We start from the raw sequence: 19,212 nt of genomic DNA on the forward strand, positions 1-19,212 counted from the left end.
GGGGTGGCTTCTCTTGAGACGTTTAATATCACTGGCTGCACTGGACTTCATTGAACTGTTATTAAAACTACACCAGCACAGCTGGCCCTTACTGGACTGGGCCCAGGCTGAGCAATGGGCTTTTAAGCTACATTTATTATAATGAGCTTGATAGATAGATAGATGGATAGATAGATTATTTTTCTTTTTTTTTTAAATAGGGACCGACTCCATAGCAGTAAAGATGGTGTTGTGATTCTGTAATGTCATTATGAAAAGCTTCAGTCCGTGCTGTGTAAAAACAAAAAGCTCCTTTGACTTCCAGCGTAGGTCAGTCAGTGATTGTCCCTGATTAAAAACAAATACAGCCTGCAAATGTTTTTTTTTAAACTCTTTTCAATGGCATTTATCTTCTAGACTTTGCTGCAATGCAGTGTATTTTATGGAAGCCTTTTTCCTTCAATTTTTTTTTTTTCTTCCGTTCATTAATAAAATGCTGTTTTCTAAAGCTGAAAAAATATACGGGCTTTTACAGTCACTGCTTGTGTGCACAGCACTGTTGTGAATGTGAGAAACCACCAGCCACAAAAGCACAGATCTAGTGCACAAAGATTTCGGGAAACCCAAGTCTGACACTGTTCTGGTGCAGAAATGTACAATTTCCACAGCACCTTAAAATGTACACTCTTTGTCCAAATATATTGATGACATCCTATAGACTAATTAATAGATTTTTGGTGCTCAGTATGTAGGGATTTCAGTGTGCAAAGCATCATAAAGCACATCCGTGAATGAGAGTGAAATATCTATCCTGTGTAAACAACACCGTCACAGCGGTGGAATTTAGACTGCCACAGAATGGGGGTCTAAAGTCTTCTCTTCCGCACAAACCGAACGAATGAAGCAGGAGTGTCCACGAGCGTACTCGGTGTTTTAGCCGTACATCTGTCTGTGCAAATGTATCCAGCCTGGAGTGCAGAGCAACTGGTTGCATATCATCACTCGGCAATTGGTATTCAGGGATTCATTTAGTTTAATTGATATTACTAAGCATGACTTTTGACTGCCCCTCCATTGATTTATGCGAAGTGGCAGTCGAATGTTTACACCCCTCCCATCTTCACAAATGAAGCTGTTGGGATATCCTTTAAGAGTATGAAGCGTGATGATGATCTAATACCTATTGATACTGCATTATAACGTTATTAAAATCATTCATCACCACTCTGCCACATTATTATTATTGTTATGTTTGTCTGAAGTAAATTCTCCCTGAGTTGCGCCAACCCTTCTGTGATACCATATGATAACATCTGAAAGAGCTCAGAATTGCACAATCCAAACGAAGTACCGCGTCTGCTTTCATGTCCCCAGGAGCCGTCCTCTCCTGGCGCAGGTCAGAGCTGATTCTTAATAGAATAATGCGTCATCCCCCCCAAATAAAATGCAGTCGCTCTATAGCCAAAGGCTCTCGGTGTCATTGTTCTCATCAAGGCCGTGCGATAAAAAATCTGTTGTTTTCCAATGAAAGTGGAGCCTTTAGGCAGGAAAGATGCAGAAAACAGAGGAGAAAGTGGAATTTGCCATTAAAGTCCAGCTCTGCATCCCAGACAATCCACTCAGACCGTGCCTTGGTAGATGCCTACAAGACCAGATAACTGACCTGTCAATACCTGAATGCAATTCTGGTGGGGGGGATGGCAAGGGACAAATCAGACCGTCAATACTTTGTTTGGTCTGTAATCAGAAGTATTGATGGTTAAAGACAAGGGTACTAAATACGTGCCTTCTGTATTTATCCACCGCCCTTAAATGCTCTTAGTCCCTGGAGAAAGTCCTTGGTCGTGTGTTTTCCGATGCGTTTGCCCGCTCCTTGGTGATGGACTGTCAACGATTGCTGTTTTTCGTACTCGCTAAACCATTCAGGCTTGGATGTGTGCTTCAAATTATTATCCTGCCTGAAGGTCTGTGTGCAGCCAGGCTTCGGTGCCTTGACCTCCCTATAACCTGTAACATCCTGGTAGACTCTGGAAACCATTCATCGCTTAGAGTGAATAATGACACTAGGACTGCAGGATGCAATCGCAGCTTTTGACCGGTGTGATCTGAATTCAGTTATTGTGGGGGCGCATATCCAGACCCACGATCCAACACCCTTAAACAAGTGGCTCACTGGGTCTAATCCTGACTGTAATGTAGCTCTGGTGAATTAAAAGCAAGGGAAAGAACTACCTAAAAAAAGCTCGACTTTGAATCGGATTCTCAAAAGAGCATCAGCCCCACTGCTAACCTTTTTTTGATCTCTTGTAAAGCTGTAGGATGACTCACGGGGAAACCAAACAGCCGAGGGTCAAAAGAAAAGTGACACTGGGCTCCACATGTCATCCGCTTTCTACAGACTTCAGCACAAGCCTGGAAACAACGCTTTTTCTTTTTACCAGCGAGCTGACAAGATGGACAAGGGGATCTGGTATTTGAAGGTCTCGGGGCTGACAGATGACATCCCCCTTCCCATACAGATTTTGGAGGATTTTTTTAGCATCCCTGGGGAAGACATCATACTTGTTATATAGGAATAGGTTTTTAAAATGCGTTTAGTTTATTCTGGAGATCTTTCATTGATTCCCATATGCAGTTAAGCTAAAGCACAGAGGAAGAAAGGTGCAATTATACCTGTTCATTAAAATAAGCAAAGTGAGTAAAAGTAACAGACATATGTCGTCAGGACTGTGTGCTGCTGAAGTTGGCTCAGTTGCATGTGTGTGCAGCAGCCAGAAACTACTGTATTCAAAATCGGTAACGGGTTGAACCTGTTACTTCAGCCTGCAGCCCTGCTTCACAATACTAACCTTCATTTTTATGCCTTTTTCATTTGAGGTACAATATTGAACGCATTAATTTCTCTGTAATATTTCACGGCCTTTTGTTTACCCAAATAATAACAATGGTCCAACTGTTGAAGGATTTTCATAAGTTTGCGTTTCCAGAGTGGTAATAACATTAGTGTGAATGATTATTGCTATTAGTGTTTTTGAAAAATAAAATGAGCAAAGGGGCTGTTTTATATGATGTAGTAATTGTTGTGTTTCTGCTGAGCCCATCTAGCACGGTATCGATGGTGTGGCTGCCTCACAGACTTGTGGATTTCCTTAAGTGGAAAAAGCCATTCCAGTACCTTGCGATGTCACTATTGAAAAACGGAACACAATAATCAATCAGGATGTATTAAAATACACACGTTGGTAATAGACCGGATAAATTAACGTAAAATGATTAAATCTCTTGGCTTGGAAACATTTTTGTAATTATTTCGGCAGCTGGCCAAAATCAGTCTGGTGTAGAATGTATTGCTAGGATATTGGGCACCAACATTGCCTTAAAATAACAGCCAACTAGAAAAGTGTGAAGAGTTTGTGTTTATTTAGGTAGATCTTTACAGCTTCAAAACTGTATATAATCTATTTACTGGATATCTTTATCTATATTTGTTTATTGCTTTGAAACTCCCATGCATGTAATTGTATGTCTAATAGTGTTGTAAAACTGGTCTGTCTTATGCAATACATTGAGATTTCTGTCTTGGTTGTGTGAAATAGTTCAGTTTAACTTGCTGTACCGACTCGTATCTGTTTCAGACGACTTGGAAACGAATAAGCAGCCAAGTTCTCTTCTTAATGCAGCATCGTATACTGGCCTCAGTGCCGCAGTGGGTTTTAATTGGGCCTAATCGATTTGAGTGACATAGATGCCCCAAACATGCCTATTAAAAGCAAGGTAGCATTGACGCCTTTACCCTGGTTAAAATGCATCCTGGGTCTCCTGAACTTGCCTGCCCATTGCATGGCTCTTTTTGTTAAGCTGCTCGTCGGTACCTAATCAATACCTTCGCTCCTGGAGATCGTTCATTCTTGCGCAGCGGAAGAGCTCTCGAGAAGCAACATCTGAGTGATACTTACATTTTGAGTGGAATACCGATTCTAGGAAATAAGAAAAACACGAGAAAGATCCATGTTTACTCGGATAAGTTTCCTTATTTGGCCCCAACTCCCTCTGTCTGGGCCCCTCATTTCAAGCTCAAGGGTATACCCTCCAAGACGGGAATGATCAGTTCCTTTATTTTGCTACCTATTCCACATTTTTAATAATTTACTAAAATGTAAGGAAGACTCTCTTAACTTCCTTGGATTGAGTGGCTACTTCCTGTTGCTGCAGGAACAGTGGTGGACATTTTGATTTTATTAAAGGGGGTGGGTGGGAATAATAAGAGAATAACGGAGAACTTTGAATTCACTCACTAGTTTATATCTCAGCCCTGCAAGAACGTGAGACTCCCACCAAAGACATCTAAGCTTTCGGTGTTCATGTTTGCGTTTCAAAAATACTTTGTAGCTGTATTAAATGGTTAAAACACACTGGGAATATACAGGGGTCTGCTGTGTAAGTAATCAGGTGGCTTCTCAGATCATAGCCACTGAATAAGCCATAAGACAACAAGTGTGGCTCCCAAATGATGTCTTATGAGTTTCACACAGGAAGTTGAGAGTGGACAAGTTAGACTTCCTATGAAAAGGCTTCTTTTGCGTCTCTTGGTCTTGCCTTTGTGTGCAATTAAATGTAAATAAAGCTGGGAAAACACTTTGAGCTTATTTTGAGGTCCAGATTAAGATGTCCTTTTCTTCGTTAGAGAAAAACTGGATTTGTTTATCGGTTCTTTACTGAAATATTGACTGCTTTATACGAAGAAGTCACTTTATTTTGATACAAAAGTTCCCTACTGCTGAATAAAGCACTCCATAAAACCGATTTCAAACAGTGTCACTTCCCCACTCTGTTCTGAAGTAATAAAACCATGAAGGGACACAAAAAAGCATTTTAGTGGCTGGCTGTGAGCCCAGGGAATTTCTTTTCATTTACGGACTGATTCATTGCAGTGCTTCCTGGGTTAAATGTCAGTGCCGGTTAGTTTTTTAGGCGGGCACGTTCAGTAAACACATTTGGCTGGTTGTTGTGAAGTGGGATATTTCCAATTTGTATGCATTCCACTTTATTTTTTATTTATAATAAAACCTTCTACATTAATCCTATAGAAAAACCATAAAGTGAAGTGCGGTATGAATAAATTCCGATATTAAAATTAACTGTCAGGTTCGTATCAAATTTATGTCCTGTCCCCTGTTAGTAAATAAATCCTGCAGGCTTGATTTGTGTCACGGCACATTCTCTGGCCTGCTTTGTTGCAGTCCTGAATTACAGTTTGGGGGTTTATCTTCATAAATCAAGTGACATCACATTTGTAAAGCCATTAAAGTGACTCTGTGGGTGACGTTCATTGTTTGTGCTGTTGGAGTGCAATAAATATTGATTGTTATTCAAAAATGTCACTGGATTTATCCTGAAATCATGTGAATCACGACGATTTAACACAGGTGGGGGCCACTTAACTTAGTGTAATCAAATACAGTACCAGCGCCAGTACAGTGCGGATTTCACTTTGTGTTTTGAACCAAGACTGCAAGGCAGAGAATGAGGTTTTAGGGACTTTGTTGGGATCTTATTTTAGCATATACAGATCCTGCTTTTCTATAATCATGTAATTATACTGGATAAATCCAAACCAGATTATGAAAATAGTTTGCAGATGCTTTAGTTAATGTGGCTCCATGTTATCTAAAAATTAGGAAAATCAGATTCTCAGGTAAATCTGGTTAGCACTCACAGTCGAGAGATGTTGTCAGAAATTATGCGGTGGATAAACATGTTTGTTGCAGGGGAACGTTTTGTAATCCAGTGATGCAGCAATACATGGTCGAACGATCCAGCTCTCCTATGTTCACATTCAAAGTTGTTCTTATCTAGTGATGAAGAACCATAATGTTTTAATCCTGTTAGGACAAAGAAAAAAGGAAAGCAGTCGTGCAATTTCTCTTCCCATTCGCGACGCTCTGAGAAACTGGCACAGAACGCTAGAACCTAAAGCGAATGATTTGAAAACGAGCAGCGCTGAAAAATCAGTTGCGACTCGGAAACAAAGAGACACAGGTGCGTCTTTGAAACCTACGACTGAGAGGGAAAACAGACTGCAATTAAAGTCATGTTTATTCATCTCTGTGTTTTTGGCGAAGAAGGAGCCCTGACCCGTGTGTTTTGATTAAGACTGTGACAACACAAGTCCTCTTAAACACACACTGCGTCGCGTCTTCTCGGCCCACCTCTGCTCCGCGCGTTCGCGATGAATATTTTACGGTAATTAATCGGGCCGTTTCCTGGGGACTGATTTCAAAATGAGATGGATGTTTTATTTATGGGTTTTCTTTTGTTACATTGCTAAACTTTATTTTCCTCCCCTTGCAGCTCAACAAGCAGCAGCTGCAGACGATCAAGGAGCGGTTCCAAGCCTTCCTGAGCGGAGAGACGCAGATCGTGGCCGACGAGGCTTTCTGCAACGCCATCCGGAATTATTTTGAGGCAAGTGAGAGCTTATGTATGTGTTGGGATGCCTCTAGTCGCACTCGGCGTGGTGGGCAGTCTGGGAGATGATATTTCCGTCAACAGAGAGCGAGGGTCCACATAGACACTTTTAGGGTTCGTCTCTGAGTCATCACCACCTGTAGAACCAGGCGATACATCTTTATTAAGTAGCTTTCCTGTACAATCCCTTTAACTGGAAATGGTTAAAACCAGATCTAGGCTTGTAATAACCGGGAGAGATCCAAGGTCTTAATTTGCATCAGTCAGTTACTCCTGTATCAGAATCAGGAGCCATATCTACCATCTGATCTAACTTCTGTGTACAGAATGTAAATGCCACACATCCGCGAAGACCTAACCTGTCAGGTAACAAACTCATCAACATACATCTCTGCTTTAAATGCTTTGATGTGTAACGTGCCTGGTCTGGGTGGCGGAGATAAGCGAGCTTCAGGAATACATTGTTCTCCTCAAAATAACTGGGAGCAATTAGCTACTGTTGTTCTCAGTGATGGCATGGCACTCTCCTTGAAACAGTGTGCCCTTGCGTTTGCGAATGATATCTGCTCATACAAGGAGGGTAAATCAGTTTTTTTACTTCAGAATCGGCTTCAAAGACGAGGTTACTCGATTGCATGACGTTGTGTATTGTGGCGGTTCTAGACTGTGAGGTTCTGACACACGGAAAAGACTCAGAAGTTCTTAAATGCAAACCAGAAAGTGCTCTTTATTGGGTTACACCCCCTTTACAAAGACAACAGGCTGTAACCCCAGATGCAGACTGAAAGGAAAGGCAGGAAGGCTGTATCAGACAACAAAACAAACCCTCCCTAACATGCTAACTATTTACGTTGTATACTCCCCTCCCCTCCTCTCCACAGTGTTCACTAGTCCAGAGAGGGGCCACTCCCAGGACACACCTGTCCCCACTATGCCAATGCCAGGCAGCAGCAGAGGGTGCTAAAATATTCTGATCTCAGTCTAATCATGGGTGCGCCAACCTGGCTACGAGGTTTGCCAAGGGTTTTGTTTATTTCTGCTCGTTGCTAAAGTGAGGTCAACAATGTGCTGCACCAGTACGGCCTATCAGCAGTCGCACAGAAACCACTTGTCTATTCAAACCTTAATCATGTACAGGGGCTCTGTGTATTGACTTCTGTGTTTGTGTGTTTGAGCCTCTCTTCAGTCTTGGCTGAGTTCAGACTGCTTTACTGAGGGAGTCAGATTACACTTCCTAGCATGTCTCGGGACTCCCAGATTATGACATTTGTCTTCAGAGGAGCTGTTATATCGGGGCAGATTGAGCCTTTTACAATCAGTTCTCTAGATCTAGAAGAGTATACAAACCTTCCACGTCTGTGTAGTAAACTGCAACCTACACACAGCCCTACAAACAGCTTGCTACCTTGTCTCCCGTGGTACCCAGCTACTTTGTGACACTGTTCAAGGGCTTGTGCAACTCCGATTCGTAACAAGTGGACAGTTTCAGTTTTCACTTCTAGGAAAAGGCTTCTCCGCGGATTAGAAGAGTTAATGTCTTTAAATCACTGCTCTCAATATGGTTGGAGACGGATTTGAATCTCGCAGCTACTGCCCAAATGTCACGGCTTCAATTAAAGCGCGTAATCAGGCGAGTCTGCCGTGTGGTCTTTTTCAGGAGAGAGTGCTTTTAATGAGCAATCAGATTGTATTGTTCCAGCCTCGAAGTAATACAGATGTTGGCTTTCAAAATGTGACCTGCAGTGTCGTGCTTGGGAAGGTTGAAGAAAAAGACTAAAAACCTCCAATTGTATTTAAAATGCAAAGTTAATGGATAATGGATTCCTGGTGGAACGGCAAACTTAAGTACCTGCAGGCGAGGCTTTACAGGACAGCAACTTAGCATTCAGCAGGTGGCCTTCAAAAGTCCTTTTTACGACTGTTTCCAATGTCCCTCGCCCCTCTGTTTGGCTTGTTGTGGTCTATTTTTGTGCCTGGGCTGTCGCTGCTCCCAGAATGCCTTGTACCAGGGGACAGCAGGCGACGGCAGCTGCAGGGCTGTCTATCAGCATTTGCAATATTAACAAACAGGCTGTGACTGCAGTGTAGGGCAAGAACAAAGAAATACAGCAGTTATACTCAGTTTAACTTCATGCTTTTCAACTGGTATTGATCATGCAAAATAATGTTAATATTGACCTATTATCAGCTCTTCTTCCTGAGTGTGTTTCTTCCACAGTCTAGACTCTCTTGCAGGTTTTTCCTTTTTGTTTTACTTTCATTGCAGCAAACTTTAATTTGAATGGGGCAGGAGCTAACAACTAATGAAACATAATTTGAATAGCGCTGGAATGTTCTGGAAAAGTCCCAAACTGACAGTGAATGGATTTTATATTTCTCAGGTTGGCGTTTTAATGTTCATAATTATGTGTGATTCTCCTTTTATGCTCCGCTACTCGACAAACTTACACCACACTGTTGCAAACACTCTCCGCACAAAGCTCCCCTGATTGGCACTCGATCCATTCGCAGTGAGAAGACTGCCTCCTTTGCAGGTTTCTCGCCAGTCATATTTGAGAAGTGTGTTCATAATAAACGTGGTTAACCTGAAATTAAAAGACAAAGCATTAACTACTCATGGCAGTAGGCACACTTACCTAACATGTGGCTTCTTCGTCCTGTTTCTTTAGTGGGGAAGAAAGATTATCGATTGATTGGGTAATTTATTTCATATTCCTCTATTTCAATTCCTCTGTTTTAATGTTCCTCAACGAATCTGCAAAGGATCATGGGTGAGAATCTTCCAGCTTGACTCACCGATGTGTTGATGAGTCACCGTTGGGAATTTACAGGCAGGCAAACGACAAAGGCATCTGTGAATAGGCAAAGGTTTTTCATTTCTCGCAGTGAAAATCATCATTGTCTCCTGCAGGTGATTCATGATTCACCTGTAAATGGACTTGCAGAAAGCAAGAAACAAACAAACAAACAAACAAACCACTCTTAACCAAAATAAACGTGGTCACCTTGTGATTCATTCATAACAAAAGCATAGAAAGTACTATGTAATATCATGGGCCACAACATTTGTTCTTAAATTTATTTCAGTAAGAACAAATTTAAGTGTGTTTTGGGTGCATTGTATTTTAGTCATGCTAACTTGTTGTCCCATAATGCACCATCTGCTAAGGATTTAGGTAAAGCTTTCGGCGGGAATCTAATATCAGTGTTTATGATTCTTTTGTTTATGCCAGTTACCACCATCTTGTGTGTCTCTGTGTGTCTGTCTGTCTCGTGTATGTGTTTTTTTTATTGTGCTCTTTGCACAGGATAATAAACAGGCTGCTAGGACTGTAATTGAAGCAATATGCTAAAGAAGAGAAGTATTGTGCAGTAAGGGAAGAGCTATCCACCTTCACTCGTTCAGTTTGTTAGCCACTGCTTCAGGGTAATAGACTCCAATTATCATATCCAGTACATCTACATTAATTTAAATATCCATAAATTGATGTTTACTTAGTTTTGCATCACACACACCTGTAATAAATGGTAATTCACAGGCAGATTATGGTGATAAGAGATTGATGCGTGAATGGATAACGGGGCTGTGTGTGTGTGTACATGTGTACATATAGACTTTTAAAGATGCACTGTGTGGTGAGTTTATTTATACAGGTGCTCAAATTAACAGAACCGGTGTCTCCCTCCCCCACAGGTCGGCCGGCACTTTGCGCTGAAACGCCAGGTGCTTGTTTGTTGTGGCCTGTATTTTGTTTCTCTGTTTCTCTGTTCTCCCGCCCGCATTCTCCACCAACTGTGACACCGTGTGGGGTTGGGCACCGCGACCGGTACTCGGATCTCTGTACGCAATAGGCACGGGTCCGGTGCGGAAGTGGTTAATTTATTTATACACAAAGCACAGGTCCTCAAACAACCTGAACAAATTCCTAGCTCCTCTCGAGCCTAAACTACATGTAGAAAGGATCCCTCTCTGAACCTAAAACTAATGGGATACGAACACACACACACACACGCACGCACACACTGGCAAACACTGTCTGATCCGAAATTGAGAGGTGCAGGGCAGGTTGGGGATTGGTCCCTCGCCACATTGTCTAGCACGGCATCACTATATAACCATTATAATTATAATATTTATTCCTCATTATTGAATTCTTTTTTCAATGTCTGTGCTATACGGAGAAGTAAAAATGTACTGTTTTTTAAAAAAGTAGTCCTTCATTGTGCTGAAATAATTGTCTTAATATCATTTTTAACTTAATTAAGAATGAAATATGGCTTTTTAGCATCCCTGTGTTGTAGAAACTCTGAAACCAATGTAACCTTAAAGAAGAGGCACCAAAGCAGCTTCAATGGTCTGGTTCACCTTCTGTTCTCTTGCACTAGACCGCTTTTGATTAATAGAATAGGGTCCATGTACAGGTTTAATTTATTCCATGTCACAATATTTAACCCACCTAAGTCATCATAGTAGAAAGTTTCCAGACTCCCTGTTCAGTTTATTGTGTAGCCTCTGTTAGTCAGGGCTGCCAAAGAATGCAGGGTCAATTTAATTCAGCTCCACGCACCTGTGTTATTTAATTGTTTTTCCTTCTGGTAACCTGTATTGTGCTGCTATGATAAGTCAGGTGCATCAATAATTCATGTCAAAAACACTTCTTAACCAGAGGCAAGTATTTTAGTTCCCAATTCCTCACACAGATTTGATACAAACTCGGTTTAAGTCAGGAAACTGACAATAGGCTTTGTTTTTACAGTCAGCAAGGTGTTTAAGTCAACTCCTCAAACCCCCATCTGGCCCGCTCCCTCTCAGGTCCGTGAAGTGCCTGTGCCGCCCTTGGCATTAATACTTGTTTTCAGCACACGTGGATCGCCCCGCGTGCCGAGAGCCGGGGCGCGAGGCTCATATCACATGCCAGTCAGAGATGCGCGCCGCTCGCAGGCACTTAAAACGGATCTCCTGAAAGCAATTCCATTACAGGAACCCAGAGGATTACTAATTGCCTCCGTGTCATCCGAGCACGAGATAAAAGGGCATAATATGCAAATGTGCCGAGATAAAGTGACGGCAATCCAAAAGTCTCAGTCATAAAACGGGAGCCAGATAACTTGGACTTGGCAATTAACGGCGGCAACTTCCCCTCTCCGTCTGCCTGCGGCTTTGTCAGGCTCGAACCAAGGCGCTTGGAGAAACGGGAGATTGAAAAGCAGCCGGTTTACCAAAGGCAGTTTTTCAGGAGTCTTCATGAATCATGTATCGATCCCTTTCCTGTTAGGATTTGAGGGTTTGGTCTCTGTGCTTCAGTAGTCCACATATATCACTTTCTAACTTGTTGTCAATACTTCATATACCTCCTCAAGGTTTCCTCAGATGTACACTTCAGCTTTCTCATCAAATGAATATGAGCGCCAGTCGCCGTTTACACTCGGTCAAAGGAAAATTATACATTCCCTGAAGAGCATTATCATGGTTTCATTTTCCATCAAAGGTATAATATCTTTTTAACAGTAAAAAGCTTTTTATTTTGTAATAGTGTAATATTTCGATATCCTCCCAGGAGCTACATGTGAGGCAGTTAAACATCATCCATTTAATTTCTCATAGTTACAGCCTCAGGTTGTAAACATAGGATGCATCTTTTCTATAAATAAAAATAATTGGATATGTATAAACTATATTAGTTTCTGGAGAAGATGCTCGTAAGCGAGAAGCTGGCTCTGAATCGCATGTTGAAATGTCAAGATGTCTTTTGTTTTCCGTCTGTAGTCAGTGATGATAATTAAGTGCTTTTTGATATCTGCATTTGATAATCTCCTGTCCCCATCTGTTTCACAGAAGCCTGTGGGCACCAGTACAGTTTTCACAGCTTACATTTATACTGTTGTGTTATCTTAACATTTTAAACAGAAACTACCACTTCTCCCATATCAAACCAGAGCTCTTTGTGTCACTGTTTTAAGTGTGTGAGAAAATCTGGTTTGATATTATTGTAAACCAGAAAGTCCTAGTTACAAATGTATATACATCGATCAGCCATAACATTATGACCACTGACTGGTGAAGTGAATAACACTGATAATCTTGTTATCATGGCACCTGTCAGTGGGTGGGATATATTAGGCAGCCAGTGAACATTTTGTCCTCAAAGTTGATGTGTTAGAAGCAGGAAAAATGGGCAAGCGTAAGGATCTGAGCTACTTTGTCAAGGGCCACATTGTGATGGCTAGACGACTAGGTCAGAGCATCTCCAAAACTGCAGTTCTTGTGGGATGTTCCCGGTCTCCAAATTCCCCAGATCTCAATCCAATCGAGCATCTGTGGGATGTGCTGGACAAACAAGCCCGATCCAGGGAGGCCCCACCTCACAACTTACAGGACTTAAAGGATCTGCTGCTAACGTCTTGGTGCCAGATACCACAGCACACCTTCAGAGGTCTAGTGGAGTCCATGCCTTGACGGGTCATGGCTGTTTTAGCGGCAAAAGGGGGACCTACACAATATTAGGCAGGTGGTCATAATGTTATGGCTGATCGGTGTATATTTAATTGCCTTTCAATATGTATGAGTGATAGTAAATATACAATACACATACAGTTTATTAGTTTCTCTCACTCACAATTAATTTCATTTTAATGTAAAGGATCATTAATGGCATTACATTATAAGTAGTTTGATCAAATCAGTCACATGGTACACAGCAACGTTCTTAAATGTTAGGCTGGACAAAATTAAATATAATTAAATTCAATTGTTTCTCTCTCTCTAGTGAGTGAGTCCACTGTGTAAAATACAAAGTGAGACGATGATATATTCTGTGGTTACCACGGCTCGATAGTTTCCCAGCTCTGTTCACCTACCGTTACCTGAACAGTAAAGCCGGCAGATATTATCATATAATTCGTTGGTAAGGTCAGTTGTTTAAGGCCTTTTTGAACAGAACGATCATCTTGATTTGAACAAGAACAGCCTCGACAACAACAACAAACCTTAATCCTCCTCTGATGCTGAGAGGTGGTGACCTTTGGGAAGCTGAATGTCTGGCCTTATTGCTTGAGTGAGTGTATTGCTAGTTTTGGAGACCTGTAGTACTGAACCGGTGTGCTGAGGTCCTTGGGGAGCTCATCCAACATTAAAGAGGATGATCGCGCAGCCCGAAGCCCACCAACAGGTAGGATTAACATTATGGCAATCCTTTCAACCATCAGTTGCTGTCTCCGGGCAACAGATGCGTGGTTTCTTCTTTAGACTGGGTGGAAATGAAACGGTACGACGGTGGCTTTGCTCCACGATTGCTCCATCGCTCCACGATTTCTTAACTTGGACAAATGCAAATAACCTGTTCTGTTGTTTAACATACCATAATCTCAGTAGAGATACTCGTGCCCCTTTATCTTATTGAGGTATCTGCCATAGGGAAGAAAAACAAACAAACAGTATATTTAATTTATTTGGATATGCCACAATATAGGCAAGTGCTTTGAATGAATCCGAGATCTCAATTAAAACTTTGGCTCACCTCCACGGCCGAACGTTACGATTCCAGCGTGTGATGGTGACTCCCTGTCTGACGGAGGACTCGTCCATCCTCCCTAAAGCAAACCTTCTGTCAAATTCAGTTTTTCACATTTGCAGAGATATGTGCGTGTCCCCCATCTTTTAATTCTTCGTGATTTGTTTTTCTCTGTCCATCAGGATTTGCACAAAAAACAAGTTCTTAATTCGTTTTCTGTTTTCCTGTGAGCCGTGCCAATGTTTTCATAAACCTGTGCATCTAATATTAATGGCATGCATTCTGTTCAGTGATCATCTCTGAGAGAGTAAAGCCGGGCTGCATACCGGCTTTACTGCGCATCCAAAGGTCAATGAATTCAAGGCAACTCTCTGAGGCTTCTAATAAGGAGTGCAGCTCTGTCTGTATTGATCCATTGAAGTCAGTTTATTTGTTGTTCTATCCACAGATATCAAGGCCACCAGTACAGAACTGTAAACTCTAAAAGAGTACAAAAGGTATAATCACTTGGTAAAATATCTTTCCATGTATGTTCCTATGATTGCAGAGTCCCTAATGTTTCTATTATTAATGTGCATTTCCTTTCAAATAAATCGCTTGCTCTTTCCCCATTTTTACAACAGCAACGCAACATTTTCCCCCCACGCTTAATCCCTGAATTGTTGGATTATTCATTTTGAACTACCATTTAATGATATAGAATGGGTGTCAGCCTGCTTCAAAATGTTTTCTGCAGAGAAGAAACCCTAATTTGCCATGTAAGTGGATTTAGTGTTCGTTTGCAAAGCTAAGCTCTGCGGTGTGACTAAAGAATGGATACGTGCCTTTCTCCTTGCGTTATTATTTCCATTATTGTGTGTGTGTGAGGGGAGATGGGTATGTAGCAAGTCCCTGATATACTAGGACAAGTGAGGTGTACTAAGCAGATTCAAATTATTTTGCGGCTCTGACACAAAATAAGCCAGACGAGAGTGAGACCATAGCTGCAGCGTCTCGTTCATATACAGCAATAGGGTGAAGTCAGCTTTGTTGTTGTTCCTGTTAATCTTGTTGTTTTGTGTGTATGAGCTGTAGTCTGCTTCGGCGACTTCTGCTCCCAGGGAGCGGCATTAATCTGCCAGTAATTAGCTCCCTTTTAAAAGCGATTAACCTGATGCGCGTGCCGTAGCACTGAACCTCGCGGCATGCCTGGCTGCCCGGCTGGGTTTAAATCATGTACAGTGAGGGGAAAAAAGTATTTGATCCCCTGCTGATTTTGTATGTTTGCCCACTGACAAAGAAATTATCAGTCTAAAATTTTAATGGTAGGTGTATTTTAACAGTGAGAGACAGAATAAAAACAAAAAAATCCAATCAAAAAATCAAAAAAGTTATAAATTGATTTGCATGTTAATGAGGGAAATAAGTATTTGACCCCCTCGACTTAGTACTTGGTGGCAAAACCCTTTTTGGCAATCACAGAGGTCAGAGGTTTCTTGTAGTTGGCCACCAGGTTTGCACACATCTCAGGAGGGATTTTGTCCCACTCCTCTTTGCAGATCCTATCCAAGTCATTAAGGTTTCGAGGCTGACGTTCGGCAACTCGAACCTTCAGCTCCCTCCACAGATTTTCTATGGGATTAAGGTCTGGAGACTGGCTAGGCCACTCCAGGACCTTAATGTGCTTCTTCTTGAGCCACTCCTTTGTTGCCTTGACTGTGTGTTTTGGGTCATTGTCATGCTGGAATACCCATCCACGACCCATTTTCAATGCCCTGGCTGAGGGAAGGAGGTTCTCACCCAAGATTTGACGGTACATGACCCCGTCCATCGTCCCTTTGATGCGGTGCAGTTGTCCTGTCCCCTTAGCAGAAAAACACCCCCAAAGCATAATGTTTCCACCTCCATGTTTGACGGTGGGGATGGTGTTCTTGGGGTCATTCCTTCTCCTCCTCCAAACACGGCGAGTTGAGTTGATGACAAAGAGCTCGATTTTGGTCTCATCTGACCACAACACTTTCACCCAGTTCTCCTCTGAATCATTCAGATGTTCATTGGCAAACTCCAGACGGGCCTGTACATGTGCTTTCTTGAGCAGGGGGACCTTGCGGGCACTGCAGGATTTCAGTCCTTCACGGCGTAGTGTTACCAATTGTTTTCTTGGTGACTGTGGTCCCAGCTGCCTTGAGATCATTAACAAGATCCTCCCGTGTAGTTCTGGGCTGATTCCTCACTGTTCTCACCTCGTGGAGTTTCAATGATCATGAGATCTTGCATGGAGCCCCAGAGCGAGGTAGACTGACAGTTATTTTGTGTTTCTGTTGTCACCTTCTCACCAAGCTGCTTGGCGATGGTCTTGTAGCCCATTCCAGCCTTGTGTAGGTCTACAATCTTGTCCCTGACATCCTTGGACAGCTCTTTTGGTCTTTGACATGGTGGAGAGTTTGGAATCTGATTGATTGCTTCTGTGGACAGGTGTCTTTTATAAGAGAGTGCTCCTAATCTCAGCTCGTTACCTGTATAAAAGACACCTGGGAGCCAGAAATCTTGCTGATTGATAGGGGATCAAATACTTATTTCCCTCATTAACATGCAAATCAATTTATAACTTTTTTGAAATGCGTTTTTCTGGATTTTGTTGTTATTCTGTCTCTCACTGTTAAAATACACCTACCATTAAAATTATAGACTGATCATTTCTTGGTCAGTGGGCAAACGTACATAATCGGCAGGGGGATCAAATACTTTTTTCCCTCACTGTATCAGCTCTATGGATGTCCCCCATTTGGGTGTCAAAGATAATATGAAATGTGTTTGCTTCCTCTCCGTTTCCATCTCCTCTTCAGAGTTGCTCTCTCTGCCAGCAAAGGCACAGCGCTGGTGGGAAATGTTTTGCTCTGAAGTACTGACCAGGAATGTCTCTACATGGCATTTAATCCAGGTTCACTAGAAGCCCTCGCATCAGGTTTTACAGCCGGGCACCAGGGAGCGTTCATCCTCAGATCGTGGCTCGTAAGAGCAGATTGCTCCACAAGCAAGTACATCTTTATGGTGTTGAGGGATGTGTTTTGTCCTTTGAGATTTCTCCCAGTGCTATGGAGTTAATAAAACTGAACTAAGCTGCACTTTTTAAATAGAGAAACATGACATAGATATTCACTCATGAATGTATGGAACGTACATTTTAAAATCGACAGTTTTTAATTCCTTTCCCTGGGTTGACCTCCCCATTTGTTAATAGAGAAAAACAACTGCTTTTTGAATGGATGTAGTGTGGTAGCTTTCTCTGCAAAACTAAAGGGGGAAAACATGTAAATTGCAAAACGAGCATTTCTTTTGTCATCTGTGTGCTGAACACTACATTGTTATGTTCACTGCCCAGAGCACCACGATATAAATGCGTCTGCCTGCTTTGCGAACCTCCCGCTCAAGGCAGTGCCTTTGAAGGCTGACGAAGCAGTAAGTAAACTTGCCACGCGTCGCTAATCTGGACAGGTTCATTCTGTATTTTTAAATAAAAAGGTGCCTGGGCGAAGGCTGTGTTCCCTGTATACGAGCCGCAGCACAGCATGACGCCAGCTCCCCGGGGCAGTGTGAAACCAGCACCTGTTTTCCATTATGAGCTTATGAAGAGAGTGAAATTGGTCACAGGAGTCCCCACGGTCTCTCACCCCCTCCGGTGACCATCCTCTTACCGCTGGACGCCACATGCACACACCAAGGAAATTGACTTTTTGTAGCACAGTGTGAGATGGATCCGATGACACTCGGTGTTTGTAACAGATTGATTGATTAAGGCCTTTCCACAGCAGTCAGTCAGTCTGATGTACACCCACATGTAAGGATTTAATTTAAAAGGACTCTTAAAAGTTTTTCTTCACTGAGTCGTCTGTAGGATATCGTTAAATGCCAGATATACAGTCTAGAAATGGTCGATATTCTCCCAACTTCCTCTATGAACGTATGCCAAATAGTTATGATTAGGTCCAGTCTTTTGTCCTGTGTTTAGCATGTTATCACTGCCCCCCCACCCTCCTTCCTATACAGACTAAGGTGTACCTTATTGAGCAATTTATTAAAAGCAGTTGTGCTTACAATACTTTAGTAGCTCAACTACTTCCTTGTTTGAAAGCTTCAGGGCTCACTGGCAATTTAGCAATAATGGGATTATCTTTCGCATCGTTTGGAAATGAAGTCTGTAAGTAAGTCCGTGATTAAATCCTGCTTTGCGCTTAATTTCCGAGGGGACCAACCGAGTGTTGGACAAGGAGAAGGGACGGCTCTCCTGTCTGGAAATGTGCTGATATATTGGTACTTTTGTCTGCTCTGTTTTATGAGTGGACCAATACGTGCTTTACATTTATTTCTTATGTACCATTCCTCAGAAAGACTTAAGAACAGTAAAACTGAAATTATTATGCTCAATTTGAATAACTCGATAATGTTGAATGTCTTTTAACCAAACTGTATTGCAAAATCAATCTGGATAAAGAGTTCTCAAACAAGTTTACTAAGGCGGCACAAAGAAACATCCACTTTTTTCGAAGGTTTTTTCATCCTTAAAGGCATTTTTATGTAAATGTTGGGGCAAGCTCTTGCAAAATGAAAGAATTCAAGAGAGACCGAACGATGACAGCATTGAAAAATAAATATATTCCTGTCCGTTTGCCAGATTTCAAACCTCACCATGAGAGAAGTGACAGGGCTTCTGCTTTATTACACTTCTTAATTGTCTTTTGATTTGCTTTGTTGTGCCGTGAGAGGCAGCATAAGTTGTCCTCGTGTGATTGATTAGCAGTCTTGATGGCTTTTCTATCATGTCTAATAGCACCTGTTTTAAGTGAATCGCGGCTTTCAGGTCAGGTGTATCTGCGAAAAGAGGAGAGCTACCTCCAGCCCAGATGTAAAGGCGATATTCATGAAGACACAACTTATGACAGCAGTCAGTAGTCCATACAAATGTTTTACTCGTTGTGGTTAATGTGGATTTTGACTTTTCTACTGCTGTGCACATTAATATGGAATCATATGGTCATTATTTAAACCTGGGAAATGCAGTTAAATATGCTGATGGTACAGAGTTGCAGTGCTGATAAAAACAGAAGTGCTAAGAGGGCTCAGATGAAATCAAAACCTCCAACCATCCCTCATTTGCTAATGACAAAAATGTGCGCTGGCAGAGCGGGGGCGGAGGGGTGGCAGCCGGGCTTTCAGCTGCATTTCAGAGGAAGCGGCTGACCTCTGGCCTCGCTGGGAACGCGTGTCTGCATCGTGC

At 42.1% G+C, this 19,212-nt stretch overlaps 1 protein-coding gene across 7 annotated transcripts in view; it reads left to right on the forward strand.

Annotated features, from left to right (window-relative positions):
* Positions 1-19,212, forward strand: part of cadps2 (Ca++-dependent secretion activator 2) — a 143,435-nt gene that overhangs the window by 18,075 nt on the left and 106,148 nt on the right. For all 7 annotated transcript variants that reach the window (XM_066723759.1, XM_066723763.1, XM_066723760.1 and 4 more), the window contains exon 2: positions 6,331-6,444. In XM_066723759.1, the coding sequence (XP_066579856.1) occupies positions 6,331-6,444 (114 nt within the window). The remainder of the gene's footprint in view (positions 1-6,330; positions 6,445-19,212) is intronic.

This window comes from Amia ocellicauda, chromosome 15 (genome assembly GCF_036373705.1).
Source record: "Amia ocellicauda isolate fAmiCal2 chromosome 15, fAmiCal2.hap1, whole genome shotgun sequence".
NCBI classification, from domain to species: Eukaryota; Metazoa; Chordata; class Actinopteri; order Amiiformes; family Amiidae; genus Amia; species Amia ocellicauda.